At 35.5% G+C, this 17,640-nt stretch overlaps 1 protein-coding gene across 2 annotated transcripts in view; it reads left to right on the top strand.

Annotated features, from left to right (window-relative positions):
- The window catches only part of LOC150083734 (follistatin-related protein 5-like), a 494,649-nt gene that overhangs the window by 329,936 nt on the left and 147,073 nt on the right, over positions 1-17,640 (top strand). For both annotated transcript variants that reach the window (XM_090378180.1, XM_090378179.1), the window contains exon 4: positions 951-1,172. In XM_090378180.1, coding sequence (XP_090234306.1) covers positions 951-1,172 — 222 coding nt within the window. The remainder of the gene's footprint in view (positions 1-950; positions 1,173-17,640) is intronic.

The raw sequence follows: 17,640 nt of genomic DNA, 5'->3' as shown, positions 1-17,640 counted from the left end.
CCCGCCTGAGACCGACTAACTTGGCCACGTTATGAAAAAGGCTTATAAAAATAATTCATCGCGTCACTGACGGGACTCGAACTCAGGTCTTTTCCACCCGGTGTGGGGCAGACTGTGATTCTACCAACTGTGCTTCCCACGAAGGCAGAAAAAATGGTGCCACTTTGACAACGGTCAAGCACAGTGGTGATTCCATCGGGATCTGGGGTTATTTTTTTTATTTTTTTTTTCGAATGGGTGACATTGTCAGAATTGAAGGAATTTTAAGAAAAGAAGGCTATAAAACCGTTTTTGAACATAATGCAATGTCCTCTGGACTTCGACTTTGTGGAAGAAATTTTATATTACAACAAGTCAATGACCCGAAGGGACTTTCTAGCAACTAAACAACGAGAGGGGTTATTGCAAATTATGGTGTGGCCACCCGAATCGCCTGATTTAAACCCAGTATAGTTTTTTTGTGATCATCTACACCGCCAAGTTCTTAAAGTCTGCCCATTTTCACAAAATTTATGGGAAACTTTGCAGATCGCTTGGAATAATGTTAGTCAAGACACTATTACAAAATTAATCGGCGGAATGCCACGTCTGTGTAAGGTAGTGATGAAATCTCGTGGAGGATATTGTGATGAAAAATCAGTATAGTTGTTAATATTAATCATTTCAATATTTTTGCTGTAAATTTTTCAGTGCTTAATTAAAAAAAAAAAAAAAAAAAAAACTTTGTAGTGTGTGTGTATTTTTTTTTTTTTTGGACGTAACATTATCACAGCTGATTTCAAAAATATTAACGAAAACTGTTGTCATACGCTGTGATTCCAAACTTTTAGCCGGGAATGTGTATAAAGAGTTTCTATCTATAAAGAGTTTCTAAATATGAGAATTAATCGCAAACATAAGAGATTGCGAGTCGAAATTGCAGTCTAAGAGCACTTTTTTGTTTTATCCAGATCCATGTGAAACAACAGTATGCGGAAGAGGGCGCCAGTGTGAAGTAAACCAACTTGGCGAAGCTGTGTGTGTGTGTCAACGATTCTGCAAGAAAAGGAAGAAGCCAGTCTGTGGTTCAGACGGGAACTACTACATCAATCACTGTGAACTACATCGAGCGGCCTGCTTGTCGGGACGAACTATCACCATTGATCACAAGGGAGGGTGTCTAAAGAAGAAAAGTACGTGAAACATTATTTATTTTGTACAACAACACTGCCTGAAGCATTTGATGTGGAATGTTGACACATTTGACACTTTCTTCAATATTATATTGTATTGAGCGTTTTCAGAGTTATTGTACTTTAATAATTCATTGTCAACTATTGCATTTTATCACCTAAAAAGTAAAGATAAATACTAGATTCAGTATAGTAATGTCCGTTTTCCATTTGCCATATTTTTCTCTGTAAAAGTAGTGTCATACTGAGATTAAATTTTTCATCGAAGCGTTTTATTGGGCATCAACTAGACATGGACAGGTGGTACAGTTGCCAAATTTCTTGCACGCATCTGGCAAACTAGATAGCAAAGATCAAAATGTAACTTGCATTATGTGATGTATACTTTTTTATTTGCAATACTTTAAACAGATCCTGTAATGCTGAATTACTAGTATTGGAAAAATTATGCAAGAAGGCGAAGTTTGCATATCATTCATTAAAAAAATAATAAAAATAAATAAAAACATATTTGTAACAAAAATATCCATTCTTTTTATATTCTATTTTTCATTCCACTTTTCAAGCTTTCAATTCCAGTAGCCAGTTATTTGTTAACTCAGAAATTATCCCTTCTTTAATTCTCTGTTCTATATTGTGTTGTACAAAAGAAGTACCCTAACTCTTTAAAGCTTTAAATTCATCAGTCAGGTCTTCATGCAGATTCCTAGTTTCCATTCTTTAAAATTATAGTGAAATGTCAGTGTAACAAATTCATGTGGGCCACTAAAATATATTTGTTATAATGAAATTTTGTTACACTGAAATGCAAAAGGGGGGGAAAAATGTCAGGACAATAGTTAAATTTTATAAAATAATTATAACAAAAGAAACTTAATAAATTGCTGTATTTTCGGCTTATTACCACATTAATATTCTACAAAAGATGATTGCCAAGAACTTGGCCCTAAGGCTTGGTCTGGTATTCAGCTTGGAGACAAATATTGTTATTCACAGTCTTGCCTAAGTTGCAATGTTTTAAAATATAATGGATGCTACTTATTGTGATTCCTACAAGAGCGCAGCTCTTCATTGTTGGTTATTGATGCAGACTAAAAGGTGTACATCAACAAAGATAACATTAAAATCAAGCAATATAAAATACTTTCATTTGATTGTCAACTGTTTCTTCAAGAAATCATCACTAAAAATGAAATTGCCATAATGTTTCTGGAAATCTATACAAACTATTAAAAGCAAATAAAAAAAAATAATAATAAATAAAAAAAATTATAAAAGGGTTAATACTCCACTGTAAAACAGTCAGATTGATAGAAGTACATGGAATAAAGACACCAACAGCCATACAAACTATACAAAACAATAGCAGTAACTAGACATACAGCAAGCAATGTGTCACAGTTGGAGAACAAATAATCAGGATTTTACTTAATCATTTCCACTGTACATGCATAAACCACGATAAGATAAAAAAAATGATGATAAAAACCAAAGCACTGATTACAATAAACAACATTTTTTCCTATATACTGGTATATGCCTGATCAGAACTTCATAAAAGTGATAATATTATACAAATGATAACATTATCTGTGATAGCAATAAGTGCCATGCACTGTACATAGCATCAACTGAATAGGCAAATTTGCTGTGCAATAAGACACACTGCCAGGACTGTGATTTGTAGCATTCTGTCTTCTCATCAGCTGGTGGGTGTCTCATATTAGCAAATGTGCTGAGCTATGTATATTAATATTATTAATGGCCATATGGTAGAAGGAAACAAGGCTTATGCTTCACCAACCAAAAAAAAAGTAAATAATAATAAAATGAAATAAAATAAACAATTAATAAATAATAAATGAAGAGGAAATTGACAACCTATGCATTTCCCTCCTCCTGTAGGTATTTATATTCAGCTGACCTTTGAATTTCCCTAAACTGTCAGCCTCTACCACTCATGTAGATAAATTATTCCAGTAATTTATAACTTGCTGGCTAAAATAAAATTTCTTGCAATCCAGTCTAAACATCTCCCTTTGTAACTTGAATTTATGGCCCCTAGTTCTAGAATCATTTATAACCATGAAAATTTCTTCCTCATTCATTTTACTTTTGCCTCTCAGAGCCTTAAACACTTCATTCAAGTCTCTCTAACATGCCTAGTTTCCAAGCTGTGCAATCCACATATTTGTGGTCTTTCCTCATAAATCATCGATAGGACACCATGGGCCTTCCTTGCAACCTGTCTACAATGCTCGGAGAACTTTGTGTCTGACTGTATCGTAATGTACAAGTCCATTTCTTCCACTACTGACTTTAGTTCAATTCCACTAAGTGTATAAGTTATTTTTGGGTTTCTGTTCCTCAGGTGTGTAAGATCTTGCTGTTTGCTAGATTAAAGTATAGCTGCCACTTTTCTGACCATCCCTATCTAGGTCACTACAAAGAAGCTCTGCTTGACTGTGATCATTTACTACTCTACCAATGTTTACATCATCTACAAATTTAAACATCACACCCTCTATTCCTTCATCGATGTCATTTAAGAAAATCAAAAACAACAGTCCTCCCAGTTCTGATCCTTGGGGATCCCCAATCTGAGGAATAACCATAAGTAGAGCTAGGGACGTGATAATCCCATTATATAAAGCTTTTGATAGATCACACTTGGAATACTGTGTTCATGTATGGAGACTGCACCTAAAGAAAGATATCGAGCTTCTTGAAAGGGTGCAAAGACGGGTAACTCACCTGGTGAGATTGGCAAAAGGGCGTCCTTATGAAGAAAGACTTCGAATATGTGGGTTGCAGAGTTTGGAAACTAGACACCTTAGAGGAAATTTGATTGAGGTGTTTAAGGCTCTGAGAGGCATCAGTAAAATGAATGAGGACAAAATTTTCGAGATTATAAATGATGATAGAACTAGGGGACATAAATTCAAGTTACGGGGGGGGGGGGGAATGTTTAGATTGGACTGCAGGAAGTTTTATTTTAACCAGTGAATTATAAATTACTGGAATAAGTTGCCTACATGGGTGGTAGAGGCTGATAGTTTGGGGAAATTCAAAGGTCATTTGGATAGTAACTTCGGGTGAGGGAAGCGCATAGGATGATAGGTTTAATTTCCTTTTCTTTTATTAATTATTATTATTATTATTTTTTTTTTTTATCATTGTTTTATTCTGGGTTTTTTTTTTTATCATTGTTTTATTCTGGGTTTTTTTTTTTTTTTTTGGCTGGTGCAGCATAAGCTATAGGCTTTCTTGCACCATGCAGCCATTACTGATACTAATAACCATTTATCACATCACTCTGCCTCCTACCCTGAAGCCATCCTGCTATCCACCAAAGGATTTTTCCCGTGATTCCAACCTGTTCCAGCTTATAAAGTATCTGCTCATGTGGGATTGAATCAGATGCTTTGCTGAAATATAAATAATGTTGAAATTATTGCCTAAATCCAGTTCATGAGTGACCCTGTGAAAATAGCTAACGAGATTTGTTAAACATGATTTACCCTATACAAAACCATGCTGCATATCCTTCAGAATTCCATTTCTGTTTAAATGATCCTGAATTCCATCCTTGATCATTGTCTCCATGATTTTCCCTACTACTGAAGTTAGACTGACCCATCAGTAATTTCCCACTACACTCTTAGAACTGCTTTTATGTACTGGGAATACAGTGGCACATTTCCAATCCAACTGATTCTCTCCTGGGTCCAGTGATGGTCTCATAATTAGCCTTAATGGTTTGATGCACTCACTTTCTGCCTCTCTTAAAATTATAGGTTATATGCTATCAACCCCAGAAGCCTTACTCTCCTGTAGGCTGAAAGGTTTTTCATTGAATAATTATGTGAAATTTCAATATCAATTACTCATACATATTTTTCAACTTCACTTCTATAATTTCTTATTGACATAAAGGGCCTTTTTTTCTGTAAATATCGATGCAAAGTAACTGTTGAGTTCATCTGCAACATCAGCTGAGGTATCTAATACCATCCCACATCCATTACATAAGAGTCTGATCTGATTTGGCCTTCTCTTCTGTGCATTTATATATGTGAAGAATTCTTTATCCCCACTCTGCCAGCGATTTTTAATAATCTGCCTTTGCCAGCCTAACCTTTACTATGGCACTATTACAGATCAATTTGTAGCTGTTATAGGCTTCAGTACTTTGTATTGCTCTGTAACTTTTCCATGCTGTCTTTTTCTGCTCAAGTAATCTGGCAACTTCATTATTCATCCAACTTGGAATCCTTCTCATGGAGTATTTTTTTTTAATGGTATATAAACATTCATGCCTTCTGTGATTAATGTTTTAAAGGTATACCATAATTCATTTGTATTTGATCTCTGTAAGGTATCTACCCAGTTAATAGAGGCCATGTAACATCTTAAGCCATCATAATTTCCTTTCCTGAAATTATAACCCATTCCTCTGCCTTTAACTACTGCTACCTCTCTCTTAATCGTCCATCGTAGAACTCTGATCACTTCCTGCTACTTGATTCTTGCCATATTATGTCATCTCGTTCATGGGTGATGATCGTGTCTAGAACATTTTTTCCCCTGATACGTTGATAAGAATAACAATCATCTAGTTGATTTAAAAATTTTGTACCCCCCATGTCAAGTTTCCTTCCCATTTGCTCCAATGAATTAGAGACAATTTAAAATCATCCATAATAAGACATTCACACTTACTTGCCTATTCCATTTGCATGTAGAGGCTCTCATCATAATCTTCACAATCACCTAGCCTCTAGATTACTCCCACTCTCATTATACCTTTGCTTCAAACTATCTCACACCATACAGATTCTATACTAGCATGCAAAACATCTGAATCCGGGAAAGCTTTCATCATGCTCAGGCTGCTTTTGGTAAGAAGCATGATCCCACCACCCCTTCTATCTGTCCTATCCTTCATAAACACATTGTACATATTGTACTAAAACTGATCTTTCCTTATTTCTGGGTGGCAACATATTTCTGTAAGACCTGTTAAGTCAGCGTTACTTGATCTAACCAGCAGTTCAAATTCACTCATTTTATTGACAACACTTCTGACTTTACTGTATAAACAATTAAGACTTACCATTCTTGTATAGTTAACTACCCTGACACACCTGTTGAAGTTATTTAAGCATGCTTCCTTGGAATTGGCTACCTTCTTATTTGTAACTTTTCTGCCCTCAGAACATCTTGCTAATATGTTCTGTTGCAGTGACAAACAAGAACTCTTGAGGTATATGCAAGCATTACTTTGATCAGTATCATTAGAAGCCTAACTCACCTGTAGGCTGGAAAGTTTTTCATTAAATAATTATGTGAAATTTCAATATCATTAATTACTTATACAGATTTTTCAGATAAACACACATCTATATTATCCTCCCCCCCCCACACACACACTAGCAGTTTCCCTGAACCCTAAGGTATCCTCAATAATACTGGCAAAAACTCTTCCACCACGTTTGTTTAAATGTATCGCATCTCTACAAAACAGATTCCTTCTACCTACAAGTGCAGGCCAAGCTGATAAAAATTTCCCCCCAAAAGCCTTGCAGAGTCTTTCAAGTCTTGAGTTAAACCTTAACTCAAGCATATAATGCCTCCTGTTGTGCCTGGGCAGAATTGCTGACACATAGACATTCTGACCTAACTTGTGGCATTTCTTCAGCATGATCCTGTATTTGTCTAACAAGTTGTCAGATCATGCATGTTTAGCATTAGTAGAGGCATCCGATGCAAGAAAGCAAGCTTATGCAGCATCAGCCAAAAAAAAAAAAAAAAAACGCTCCAATGAACCAGTCTGATTCATCCCCTTCCTTCTAGAGTTTATATACGTAAAGAACTCTTTGCTGTTTTTCTTTGCATCCTTTGCCAAAGATTTCTCATAATATGCCTTTGCCTGCCTAATCTCCTTTCTGACTTGGTTACAGACCAGCTTATATCTATCGTAGGCTTCCATGTCACCCATCAATTTATATGTATCCCGTGCATTTTTCTTCTCTGCTACATGTCTCATTAGTTCATCTGACATCCATTTAGGCCTAAACCTTGGAACAATATTTCTTAGTTGGTATGTAAAGCCTAGTAGCTTCAAAGATTAATTCTTTGAATGCTTCCCATTTTGAATTTGCTGTTGGTAACATCATCATCAGTTGGTCCCACCATATAGAATTTAAATACTGTCTCAGACCTCCGTAGTTGCCTTTACGAAAGCAAAAACCCTTCCCTTTACTCCTGATGGTAGTTACCTCTTTAAGTAAATCCCACTTCAGCACACTGTGATCATTGCCACCTAGTGGTTCTTTTATCTACAGATTCTTAATGCATGAAGAATCACTACTGATAATCAGATCAAGAGTATTACTCCCTCTAGTTGCCTCCCGAACGTGCTGATGTAGAAAAACAATCATCCAATAAATCCACAAAAGCCTTGCTAGTGTGTGAGTGACTAACCCACAAATTCCAGTCAATATCCAGGAAATTAAAATTCCCCGTTATAAGCCTCTCTGATTTACTTGCCCACTCTATTTCCCTATACAGTTTTTTTATTATGCTCATCAGAGCCATTAGGCCTATAACACACTCCTACTCTCAATTTTGATTTCCCAGTGCTTATGTCACACCAAACTGACTCAACACTGCACTGTCCAGCAATGTCGACTGGCTGCACTTCCTTGGATTTTATGTGTTTCTTAACTAATAGCATAACCCCTCCTCCCTTCCTATCCTGTCTATCCTTTCTGTAGACGTTGTATCCCCAAATTCCAGTTCTGCATTCCTTATATCTGTGTGACACCACGTCTCTGATTTCCCAACAATATCCGCCTTTGATGCTTTGAGCAATACCTCAAATTCATCAAATTTATTTACCAAACTCCTAGTATTGGTGTACACGCAAGTTTATGTGCACCTGTTCCTATTCTTAGCTACCCTAACACAACCCACGTGTTTCCTTGTACCGCAATGACTCTCGGCAGTCTCTGAAATCCCCTGCATCTTGTTTTCCAGGCTGCTGCTGCTCATTCCAATAGAAGCAGTACAAGAATCACTTTCATCTCTGCCAGCGGCTACTGTTAATCTATTAGTCCGTGAACCCCCCTAAGCTAGCAATTTTCCGACCCACCTAACACTGTCTCGATAGCATCAGCAAATATTCTTGCACCCTTTCTATTTAAGTGTATCCCATTATCCCATCCCTGTAGAAGCAGTCTCTCCTGTTAACAAGCACAGACCAGGCTGAGAAAAATTAGTCCCCACATGAATAATAATATTCTCTTTATCTCCCTTATAATCTGACAATCTTTTGGTGACATCATTAACTGTTGCTACTGGCAGGCATATGCTGGTTCTACTCCACCTATCCTTATTACAAAAAATATTTCCCGTTTTCCTGACATTTGAGTCTCCTAATAGAACTAATTCCTTCTGAACCAGAGCAGTTTGCACTTGGTTATTCTCCTCTGGAGCCTGAATCAGGAGTGCATCACTTGGTAGGTTGTTAGAGTCTTGAGTTCGTGACGAGCTACCAGTTACATTATTTTCAAGGGCAAGTACCTGTTTTTTTTCAGTGACTCAAATTCTTCTAGCGATGCACCAAATTTTAACTTTAGATTGGTACACTCTGTAAAATGGTGACAAAGCAAGCAATCACCAGGTGAGCTGTGATTATCCACTAGGTTGACCTTGGAATATATGCCACAGGTTCTGCAAATGGTGAAACCATGATTCGCCTGGAAATTGCCATTGGCTATTTCCACATGAGTCATGATATCCCCTGATGAAGTGTTCAAGGTGGATCTTGTCACAACCATTGTTAAATTTACTAAATATCACAGAAAGTAGCTTTTAAAAAATTATATGTATAATATTATAAAAATGAAATGCACAACAGCAAAAAAAAACTTATATCAAAATAAACTTTATAATATATTAAATAAATTTTTTAAAAGTAATTATCTAGCCTCTCTAATCACTGTGCTCTCCCTGCACTTTAGACTTAGGAGCACTGTGAACACACGTCCATTCACTAATGACAGCAGATGATATTGTCTAAGTAAAGACAATATCCATTGTCTAAGATAGCATCCAAATAGTGTATGGAAGAAAAACTTCCATTTAAACCCAACTGTTATGTGTCAACCTCCATCCCATTGTAACTAGCTGCACTAACCCTCTGTAATGTACAGTAATACCCCGAAGTTACGCGATAGGTGGGTCCGACAAAAATCGCTTAAGTCGAATTCGCATAAGTCGGGGTACAACTTTGCATATAAATACATATATATTTTGTTTAATTGGGACCAAGGACTAACAAAAACACTAGTTTAGAAGAAAAATATTTAATAAAATTGCAGTTCTTTATACATATTAATACAAAATATGTATTAAAAAAATAAATGAGTTACGTAAAAAAGTTATTTCGATGTCGATGGCTTCATAAAATCTAACAAATTCGTCTGACGACGCGGCGCCTTCTTTTTTTCACGCAGAATTTCTTCGTAGCAAGCTAATAATTTTTTTATTCCATGCTTTGTAGCTATAACGTGTTCTTCGTTGGAGTCCGTTTTCTAAAATTTTTAAGCCCTTTTCAATTGAGCTGAGACCTTCTGTCAAGCTTGCAATTGTCATGTGCTTTTTTGGTGGAACTGGGTCTGAAGTGTCGGATACTTCAGTGACGTTTTGCTAACGCATCTCTATGAGCTCATTCATTGTCAGCTCCTGACTATGTGAACCCAACAGCTCGTTGACATCATCACCATTGACTTCCAAATCTAATTGCCTGTTAAGATTAACAACTTTTTCTATCACATGAGCGACATGATCAGTTTCTGGCGTTGTTTTCGTGTCGGTTTTGAAAAAAAAAATGGACAAAGTTACTTCCAGACACCATTCAATGTTTTTTGTGAATTTCATCCCAAGGTTCTTAAATGATTCTTACGGAATCTAAAACATTGAATTGTTTCCAAAAGTCTTTAACAGATATCTCACTATTTTGTCTCATAGCTTCATTCAGACGTGCAAACGAATGCCTTGTGTAGTAAGCCTTGAATGTTTTGATGGACTCCCTGGTCCATTGATTGAAGTAAGCTGGTTGTGTTTGGAGGCAAAAACACAACTTTCACACATGGGTCGAAATTAATTAGGGTGGTAGGAGGGTGACCGGGTGCATTGTCAATAAGAAGCATCATTTTAAGTGGAATCTGTTTAGACTTGCAATAACGTTCGACTTCGGGTATGAAGTGGTGACCAAAAGACCAGTCCTCAAAAACGGAAGCTGTCACCCAAGCTTTATGATTTGACTTCCAAATCACTGGTAAGCTAATTTTAGATATACACCAATCGAAAAAATCAAGAACCACGTAACTCCAAGTTCGCGTAAGTCAGGGTATTACTGTAATGATATAAGATTGTAGAAGACAATGCAGTGCAACAGTCAAAATCAGCAAATTGGAGTGCATTAGGTATACAATGATAGAGAACATTCTGCTCCCTCAAAAAAGATTGATGCCAAGAACTCGGTGCTGAAGTGTAGTCTTATGTCCAACATAGAAACAAATAACATTATCCACAGTTCTGCTCAAGTTACTAATATCTTTTTAAATTGTATTGCATCACTTGAACTGGAGAATCTGCTATGCATTTAAAAATTTGAAGCTTTTCAGCAGCCAGCAATTGTCTTTGTTACTGAATATACATTGAACTGTGTGAAAAATGTATTTTGTCTAAGTGAGCAGCCAAAGTTGTATGGAACAAAAACTTTGATGCTGTATGCAGTCTAAAAAGATATTAGAAACTTAGGCATAACCATGGATAATGTTATTTGTATCTAAGTTGTACGTAAGACCAGGCCCTAGCACAAATTTAAATGTGCCTCAAATTTCTTAACTTTAACTTCTGCATTGAAGTTTTTTTTTTTTTTTTTTTGTAGTTGTTGGCACATCAGCTTCTGTGGCCATAATGCACCTCCCAAGGTTTTTGCAGTACTTTGATCCAAGCCCAAGGCGGGATTTGAACCCACAACCTTTGGATTACCAGGCAGGCACTTTACCCACTCGGCTAGCCCGGTCGGCTGCATTGAACTGTCTCTTGCAATCCTATATCATTATATTGCATAGGTTCAGCACTGTTTGTCAATAAAGGCCAATATTGGCTGATGAGAAGCCCACAGGCTTCAACATACCTTAACAATCTGAGAAATCTTTCTATTTCAATTGTTAAATACATAGTGAATCTGCCTGTTCGGGTGATCCCATATAATTTAAAAAGATATTAGCAACTTTAGGCTGAACTGTGGATAATGGTATTTCTGTCTAAGTTGGATATAGGTCCACACTTAGTGCTAAGTTCTTGGCGTTCATATATTTTGACAGAGCAGAATCTTTTCAGTGATTGTATGCCTAACACAGCAATGTGCCCCAGATTTGTTGAGTTTGACTTCTGCATTGAATTGTCCTATGCAATCCTTGATCCTAATATAAGTTTCTTTTATTAGGATCTAGGATTGCATTGGACAATTCAATGCAGAAGTTACTTACTTACTTAATAAATGCACTTTTATGTTTTAAGTAAAAATTTAAAAATGGTGCTTGTTATTTTCAGTAAAACAAAATGTTTATTAATTTTGCTTAAAAAAAACAAAAAAAAAAACCCAGTTATTAACATGAAAGTACAGTCTCTTCCATTTTCAAATTTATAAAACCATATTAAATGCAAGTCTCAGATGATATCATATAAACAACCATACTTATTAACACAAAGCTGCATACAAACATAATTTCAATAATGCTGGACCTTCATCTATCAGCACATTTTGTGAAATATGTAACTCTGTGTAAACAACCCCTGCCATTTCCAAAAAATCATCCAGTCGATGATCTCTCTACCTTTCTAAGACTTTAGAAAGGTAGAGAGATCATTGACTGAAAGGTAGAGAGATCATCTAAGACTTTAGAAAGGTAGACACATCAAAAGAAACTAATCTCAGACAGGCAATTAACTACCAATAAATAGCCAGATGCCAAATTGCAATAAATCATTGCCAGAATCTGAATTCCAAAGATCAGAAAGTGTGTATTGTATTGTTTAAGGATTTTCTTTTTATAGATTTTTATAATTCTTATATTTTTTCATAATGGAATGAATTTTTTCTTGTGCAAAACTGATATACAAATATCACACTCCTATATATCCTGTTACTCCTATATATCGTGTTATTTGTCATAGTGTAATATTTTTACATAAAGATACACAGTAAATTGGTAGGGGTTAGGAAATGATTTTGTTATACTGAATAATATTTTTGTCACCCTCACTAATCTCATTGTTCTTCTCTGAACCTGTTCCAGCAGATCCACTTCCTATAATAAGTCTTTCAGACCTCTAGGCAATACTAAAGATGTGACTTGGGTTTACCTTATACAGCAGAATAATTACCTCCTTATCGCTGCTGGCAAAATTCCTGTATATCATTACCGAAACCCCATGACCTGCCCTAACATCTCATTTTAACCTCTCAGATAACTTCATGTGTGACTGCACAGTTATCTCAGGTCTTTTTCTTTCTCCACTATCCTGATTACAGTATCACTCAGTTGGCATGTTAATCTGGGATTACTGCTATTCATATGTAGTAAATTGCATTAGTTAATGTTAAACTTCAGTTTTCTACTTCTGAACCCATCTGTCTAATTTATATATTAATTATATATATAATATACGATGAGGCATACGATGCAAGGAAAAAGAAAAGAAAAACCCTCCCATTTCACTCATCTACTCACCCCAAATGCTTGTCTAGCACAGCCTTAAATTTATTTACGCTATCAACTTTCATGACAGATGGAAGTCTGTTCCAGGAGTCAACTATCTGCTGGCTAAAGGCAAATTTCCACACATCTGTTCTACAACTGTCCTTCCTCAGTTTGAATCTATGCCTCCTCAGGTTCTTAATCTGAGCAAGAGGAAGAATTCCATCAGCATTGAGCTTGCTCAACCCATTCAAGTCCTTAATCAGATCACCTCACATGTGCCTAGTCTCCAGGCACTGCAATTTGCAGAACTTAAGCCTATAATGGTAAGAGCACCTCTTTGTTCCCCTCACCAATCTTGTTGCCCTTCTTTGTACTTATTCTAGCAACTCTACATCCTTTTTAAAATGAGGCCTCCAGACCTATACACAGTATTCAAGGTGTGGCCTGACTATTGCCTTGTACAATGGGATAATCACATGCTTGTCCCTTCTAGCAAAACTATATATCCTAGCAAAATCCCTCATTATGAATGAGTCCAAGGATACTCTTGTAATCTAACCATCCAATCGAGAATTCTCATGTGTCTTATTTACTTTTAGTTTCAACAATTTTACTTCCACTTTCCTCTCAGTTATTATAAAATCATTTGGCTCCCAGTTATAACTAGATGTATGCCTGGTGTTCCCATCCCTAATAACTTCTTTACATGTGAATGCAGATGCAAAATATTTATTCAGTTTATCAGCAACATGAACAGGATCATCAGTAGCTATGTCACTTCATTTGGCACGTCAGCTGACAAAACTATAGCAAGCCAGTTTGAATTGCATTTCAGTAAGAATTAGCCTGACAAAAACAGCAGAAAATTCCAGGGAGCTGGGCAGGGATGCAGTAAGTGGATGGAGTGAGAGAAAGTTAGTTTGCCCTTGTCAGTGTCACTTCTGTGCTGCTGTCAACAATGGATTTACCTTTCATAGTGCAAATGACTTTATGGGCCCTTAACCTTTGAAAAGTGATCAGGTACAAATACCCAAGAGTATTCTCAAAAGGAGTAGGCACACTCTCTTGGTATATGCAAAAATTATAATAGCATTTTGATTACTCAAACAAAATTTAATGCCTTTCATCAAGTGCCTAACTGCTTCTCTAAGCAATTTGTGCCTATGTGGCCAGAAAAAGAAAAGAGCACCTATTGCCCATCCAAAGCAAATAAGTGCCGTTTGCCAAGGACATAATCATCAACGGAAACATTAAAATTATAAGAGTTACTAAAACAAATAGAATACTGTTCAAATAAAAATTTCACTGTAACGTGTATACAGTAGTAATTTTTGTTAATCCTGACTTTTTAAAATTTTATATCAAAATTTTCTTTCTTTCTCGTCAAATCCTCTGTGAACTCAGTGTTTAATTATATATTTTTGCGAAAATTTATTTTTATTTTGTTACACAGAGCATTAATAAAACTACAATAAATAAATTAGCTTTCGGCTGGGTGGCAGCCTTCATTGGATTAAAATATTTGAATGGCAGTTGGAATAGAGATGCACTGCCAGGATGGTGCGTGAGGCACGTGGTTAATTGTTTGTTGATGTTTGTGGCTGTGACGTATGGTGGTGATGTGGCCAGCGTTTGTCTATGGATAGAATTACTGACTCTGTGATGGGGTTAACTTGACAACCACTGTTCCTGTTCAAAGCGGTGTCCGAGCATTTTATATTTAGCGATTCCAACCAGGTACGCCTCAGGTAATGGTGGGACCTGTCCACAACCACGACATCGCGGTGTGGGTCGATGTCGTGGTGGGTTGTCCAGGCATGCTCGGCGATAGCTGAGTGTTCTACATCTGCCAAACGGATCGCCCTTTTATGTTCTGAGAGACGTTTCTCGAGTCGACGTCCAGTCTCTCCAAAGTAGCAGCTCGTGCAGTCACGGCAAGAGATGCGATAGACCAAACCACTCTGTAGAAGGGTGGGGACAGGTGTCTTTTATGTTGGAAAGGAGAGAACGCAGTTTCTTGCCTGGGAGTTGGATGCACTTTATCCCATGCGATCTTAGGATTCTACCGATCTGCTGTGACAGGTTGGGGTAGTATGGGATGAATGCCCTCGTGGATGACTCGTCACTGTTGGCGTTGCTGTTGGTCGTGTGCTTGTAGATCACACCTGTCAAGGACGTCGATGGGGTAGCCACACTCGTAAGGTCTACTTTGACTCTGGTGATCTCCACCAGAGTCAAAGCCACCCAGCCGAAAGCTAATTTATTTATTGTAGTTTTATTAATGCTCTGTGTAACAAAATAAAAATAAATTTTCGCATTATGAATCCAGAGCACGTAGGCCTGTTTTATTATTATATATTTTTGTTAATACTTCAAGCCATTTCCAGAGGAATATCACCCATGACAGTGCCACAAACTAAGTATCTATTGAGTTTCTTCTGACATCTCTGTATTCTGTTTGAGCTTATTTAGGGCAACTAATGTGCTGTAATTAATTTGATAAGTCTAAATATAGAAAATTAGTCAAATTATAATTTAAGAAACTTATGTTGCAGTGATGTATTAGTAAAAATTATTCCATAAAGTATATAAACCTCTTAGCAGATGGTAGTTGCAACTGATCATTTTTATTCTATTTAAATGACTCCTTGAATTTTTAATAGAGAAACTAAAGCAGAAACTTTTCTTAGAGGTATTGAGAATTAGCAATTAAGTGGACAGAGATGGAGTACTTTTAGAGCTGAAAAAGTTATAAAAAAATCAACTGTGAAAACTGCACACACATTTAATGAGTAACATTCTGATTTATCCTTGTTCTGAAATTTTATTTTGAAATTGAGCTGAAATCAATATTTAATGACATATTTCATTCCAGCATTCACAGTTTTTTCTGATTAAATTAAATAAAAAAAGTAGGGATTCATATTGCATGTCACTTAACCTGATTATGTAATGAATAACAAACTGAATTTACATATTAAATCAGGAAAATTTGAGAGTGAAACAACATTCAATAAATATTGACAGAAGGTTTGCGTGCATGCATGAAGTAATTCATATTGGATTAAAGGAAAATAATAAGGTTAGGAATTTATTAATTTCACTGTGTAGTTTGTCCCTTTTGGGCTAGGTTAAATCTGCTGTAAGTTAATTACCAATACTTTTCTTTGTGGAAATGTTGCATTTGTTTGTTTTAGTAACAAGAAATAAAAATAGTAGGAGAATAATTCTGGCTAGAGAACTTTTTTTTTCTTTCCTTTTCGTAATCTTGATTATTAGTCTTAACTCTCTTTTCATTTTAATGGAAGTTTAAACTTGAAATTGGAATGTTAATCAAATTCCATCGCCTTCCACTTAAAATCTTTTAAATGTTGTGGCCTTTTCGTTATAACAGTTGTCTAAGAAAATTACAGAATGAATTGTTTTTTAAGAAATTTCAATTTAAAAAAGATTTTGTTCAGTAAAGTTAAATTTAGTTTCTAAATAAGATGACATAACCACAAATTTCAGAAGAAAAAAATACATTAAAACAATGCTTTATTGAAGAGTTTTTTTTGCGTGGTGAATTATTTTTCGGTTCTCTTTTTCTTCTTTTAAACAGTTTCTCAGTAGTTCAATCAAAGAACTGTTTTATGTTCAGTTTAGACTCGAAGTATGATAGGTAAACATAAGGTTATATAATCAACTATAATATTTTGAAGTTAACCCTACTAGCATTATAAAAGGCTCAAGATATCTGATATGTAACTTTTTTATTATTTTTATTTTTCTTTTGGATTATTTTTAACGTACTATTACTTGTGCCCTAAATGGACACATGGAATCTCTGAGATACCTTCTTTTCTTTTAATTGTAAAAATTAAATGAATTGAATTGAAAATGATGTTCTATTATTTATGATTTGTTAAACTCAGTTAAAAAATATCAAACAAAAATAAATAGCAAATCCAATAATAATAATAATGTTTTTTCATACTTATAATTTTTAAGGTCACTTATCTTCCTTGAATTGAAACATAGGTGCCACTATTGAAAGGCTGATTTTGTGAGCAGTTCATGTTTAACTGGTGAAACCAAAGCTGTTTGACAACATTAGTTAGTTTTTGCTGGCATTTCACAGATGCCCTGTGAGAATAGGCATTGAGTACAAGCAAGTTAGATGCTTTGCTTGCCTGGTATTTGTTAAGTTCCAAATAAAAATTTAATTTTTCATAATTCATGGTAATCAAAACGAAAACAGAATATACTGCATAATAATTTAGAGAATATTTGTGGAAAAGGTACTCAGCAGGATTTAATTTCATTTCCAAATTAAAAAAAAAATTAAAAGTTCCAGTGTTCTTAAGAAAAGATTATTTTTTTAATGCCATTGTACAATTGAATGGCGTTTCATTTTTATGATAATCTGGTGTTCTAAACAAATGTTTAGAACACCAGATTACACAGTTTTAGATGTTAATAGCCACTTACCTATAGTATTAAAAATTTAAACAGCTCTTAAATTTAAATACTACCAGCTCTACCTGCCTTGTTATTAAGGCAGGTAGAGCTGGTATTTAAAGTTGATAGACATATAAGGGTATTAAAGATAGTAGCTCAAGAGTCTAAGGTATGCTGCTTCAGAAAAACTAGATAAATTATTAGTAGTAGTGGCAAGTAATGTAAGGAAACAAGCTTATATAGCA

The sequence above is a fragment of the Mastigoproctus giganteus genome, chromosome 7 (assembly GCF_048544385.1).
Source record: "Mastigoproctus giganteus isolate SK-2022 chromosome 7, ASM4854438v1, whole genome shotgun sequence".
Classification (NCBI taxonomy): Eukaryota; Metazoa; Arthropoda; class Arachnida; order Uropygi; family Thelyphonidae; genus Mastigoproctus; species Mastigoproctus giganteus.
Note: the sequence above shows the minus strand (reverse complement) of the source record. Positions and strands in the feature narration are given on the sequence as shown.